General features: G+C 33.3%; 1 protein-coding gene across 3 annotated transcripts in view; it reads right to left on the bottom strand.

Annotated features, from left to right (window-relative positions):
- Position 1: 1 nt before the first annotated feature.
- The window catches only part of PACRGL (PARK2 coregulated like), a 39359-nt gene continuing 36841 nt past the window's right edge, over positions 2-2519 (bottom strand). For 2 of the 3 annotated variants that reach the window (XM_019526552.1, XM_019526553.1), the window contains exons 8-9: positions 1909-1989; positions 2-896 (exon numbers count right to left, since the gene is read on the bottom strand). In XM_019526552.1, coding sequence (XP_019382097.1) covers positions 840-896; positions 1909-1989 — 138 coding nt within the window. In that variant the 3' untranslated portion in view covers positions 2-839. The other variant, XM_019526554.1, reaches the window with a different exon arrangement.

Below are 2519 nucleotides of genomic sequence, written 5' to 3'. Positions count from 1 at the left end.
GGGGGGGGGGGGAAGACACCCAGCAGCATTTCTTTGGATTTAATATTTCTTTAACAAAATGGATTTATTGTTTAAAAGTTTACATACAAGTATCCTGAGTTACCAGCTTCAAGTAGTACTGAACTAACAGTTTAATACTTAAGTAATTTACCTGACAAAGTTAAAATGCAAAGTTACCAGGATGGAGACAGGTAGAAGCAGGGCATAGGAGGAAGGATTCAGAATAACATTGTTACATCAACACTTGAGTTACTATTTTTACATTATTCATACTATTGAAACAACACTATCATGAGTGGTATAAAAATCAGTACTTCTGTGATGATACCCTCACATTTTCCATCTGCACAAGACTCATCATGGGAATAAATTACTGCAAGTTACATCAATATCAAAATAAACAGGTACATGCCATTTAGCAATGAGTTGGTTACTGCTCAAGTAATTACAGCCAAATTCTTGCGTCATACATGATAAACACACAAACATAGTAGATGTGACAGAATTAGTAAAAGAAATTGAAATACACAGCAAAAATTAATTGATATTTACTCTACTTTTGCAACAAATGTAGATAGCCAATTATTGAATGTAGTTTCAGATTTAGAGCACAGGAAAAAGTTAACTATTTTCCAGAATTAGACTTGCACAAGTTGATGTATGTTCACTTCACTGCAAATATTCATCTCTTCTCCCCTCAGTCCCAGCACATTCCAGGAGATTTGCAGTTAGTTTTAAACAGAATAAATTATACCCCAAGGAAATTCCAGTGATGTCCACAGGCAACTTCTGATTTCCCTGAGCTCAGCTACAAGTACAGTGACGACAACATTTCTTGTTCAAGAGGAGATGGAACAATAGGTTGGGATTTTAGATTTGATGACAGCCACACTCTCCTGTTGATAAAAATTGATTTTAAACAATAAGAAGCTTCAATTCTTATGACGCCCAAGTTATGAGGTTTCCTCAACCTTGTACATATCAAAACACTATAAAACAAGCCCCCAAAAAGCTATTACAAGAAAAGCTTTGAGGACAAAACTAAGTTAAGGTAGCATTTTCTGAGAGAAACATTTTTCTAAATAGGAAAAAAAAAGCAAAAGAGAAGCAAGCCACTAACTTATTTTTCCCCAAAAGGACAGACTGATATCAACTGAACTAGTTAGTGTGGTCAACTGGGCTGAAAAGGTCTAAGTGTAGAAAAGAACTGGAATCTCTATAAATTCAAGTTAGGATGCAAATTCTTGCTAGATTTCACAAGTGAGGGAAAAAGTCTTTTACTTATTACTCTATACATAACTAATTTAATAATCGGTGCAAAAAAGTGTAGGAGTAAACAGAAGAGCAGGGAAGAAGAAGAAAAAAGAAAATTCAGCATGGAAAGTTACTTTATGAGGATCAGAAATAGCTGGAATGAGGTACTGAATTACCAAATAGGTAAACTAAATTGAGCTGACCTTGCAAAAGTAATTAAAAATTATATAGTATAACTGTTTTAGGTATTTTAGCTATGTAGATAAAAAGACAACAAGAAACAAAGACATGGGGGTGCTATGCAGTGATATTGAGGGATTATGATTATAGATAATCTAGGTATGGCCCCAAAATTAAATGGGTACTTTGCTTCAACTTTTCCAGAAAAGATGATAACAATAATGTAAAATATGAGGCTGCAACATAAGTGGAACTAAAAGACAAAGATCTTAATGAATTCATGTATTCCATCCCTAAATACTGCAAAACCCAACTCATGAGACTAGAATTACAGTATGAAGCAATCCTGGGTTCCGATCCTTATTGTTGTCCTGGCTAATGTAAAATGTCTAAACAGGGCCAAATACACGTAAGAAGGAATCAGTCTCTGTAGACATATACATAAGTAACATGTAGGGAACAACAACAACTCACCTTTCCACCATGATGCTCTAACTTTTGTAAAGCATCTGTGATTTTCTCTTTAAATTTTTTGTCCATTAATCTCTTTGAGAGCTATTGGAAAAGTAAATAAAAAAGGATTGAAAAAAATAAAGTATTTTAGTACAATATATGAAAAAAATCCTAAATTTATCTCAGTTTTAATATCTAGCTTCATCTTGGATCAGAAAAATGAAAGCAAGTAGCAGCATTACAAGAACTTATAGCTGTGCTGTAGTAATACACTTATTTAAAAACAAAAAGAAAAATGAAACTTTCAGGAACAAAATTTCAGCTCAACAGAAGGCTCTCAGTACAGTAATAGCAATAGTGCAAAATAAGAAAACACCTTATCTGAATTTTCTGTAACAGGATATTTTATGAAAAGGGCTTAACCTTATCATAAAATACTACTGAGCAGTTTACACCTTACTTTTTAATGTAGACTTTAAGGGTTTGTCTACATGGGGGACCAAAATAACTGTTTTAGAATGGTTCTTCTGTTCTGTACTAAGAAGTTCCTGTTGGAAGTGAATTAAGTGGAAAAAACGTTACTCAACAGAAAAGTAAACATTCATTAAAAAAGCTAATGCCAAAAAATTACT

The sequence above is a fragment of the Gavialis gangeticus genome, unplaced genomic scaffold (assembly GCF_001723915.1).
Source record: "Gavialis gangeticus isolate Ggan-Ray unplaced genomic scaffold, GavGan_comp1, whole genome shotgun sequence".
In the NCBI taxonomy this organism is placed as follows: domain Eukaryota; kingdom Metazoa; phylum Chordata; order Crocodylia; family Gavialidae; genus Gavialis; species Gavialis gangeticus.
Note: the sequence above shows the minus strand (reverse complement) of the source record. Positions and strands in the feature narration are given on the sequence as shown.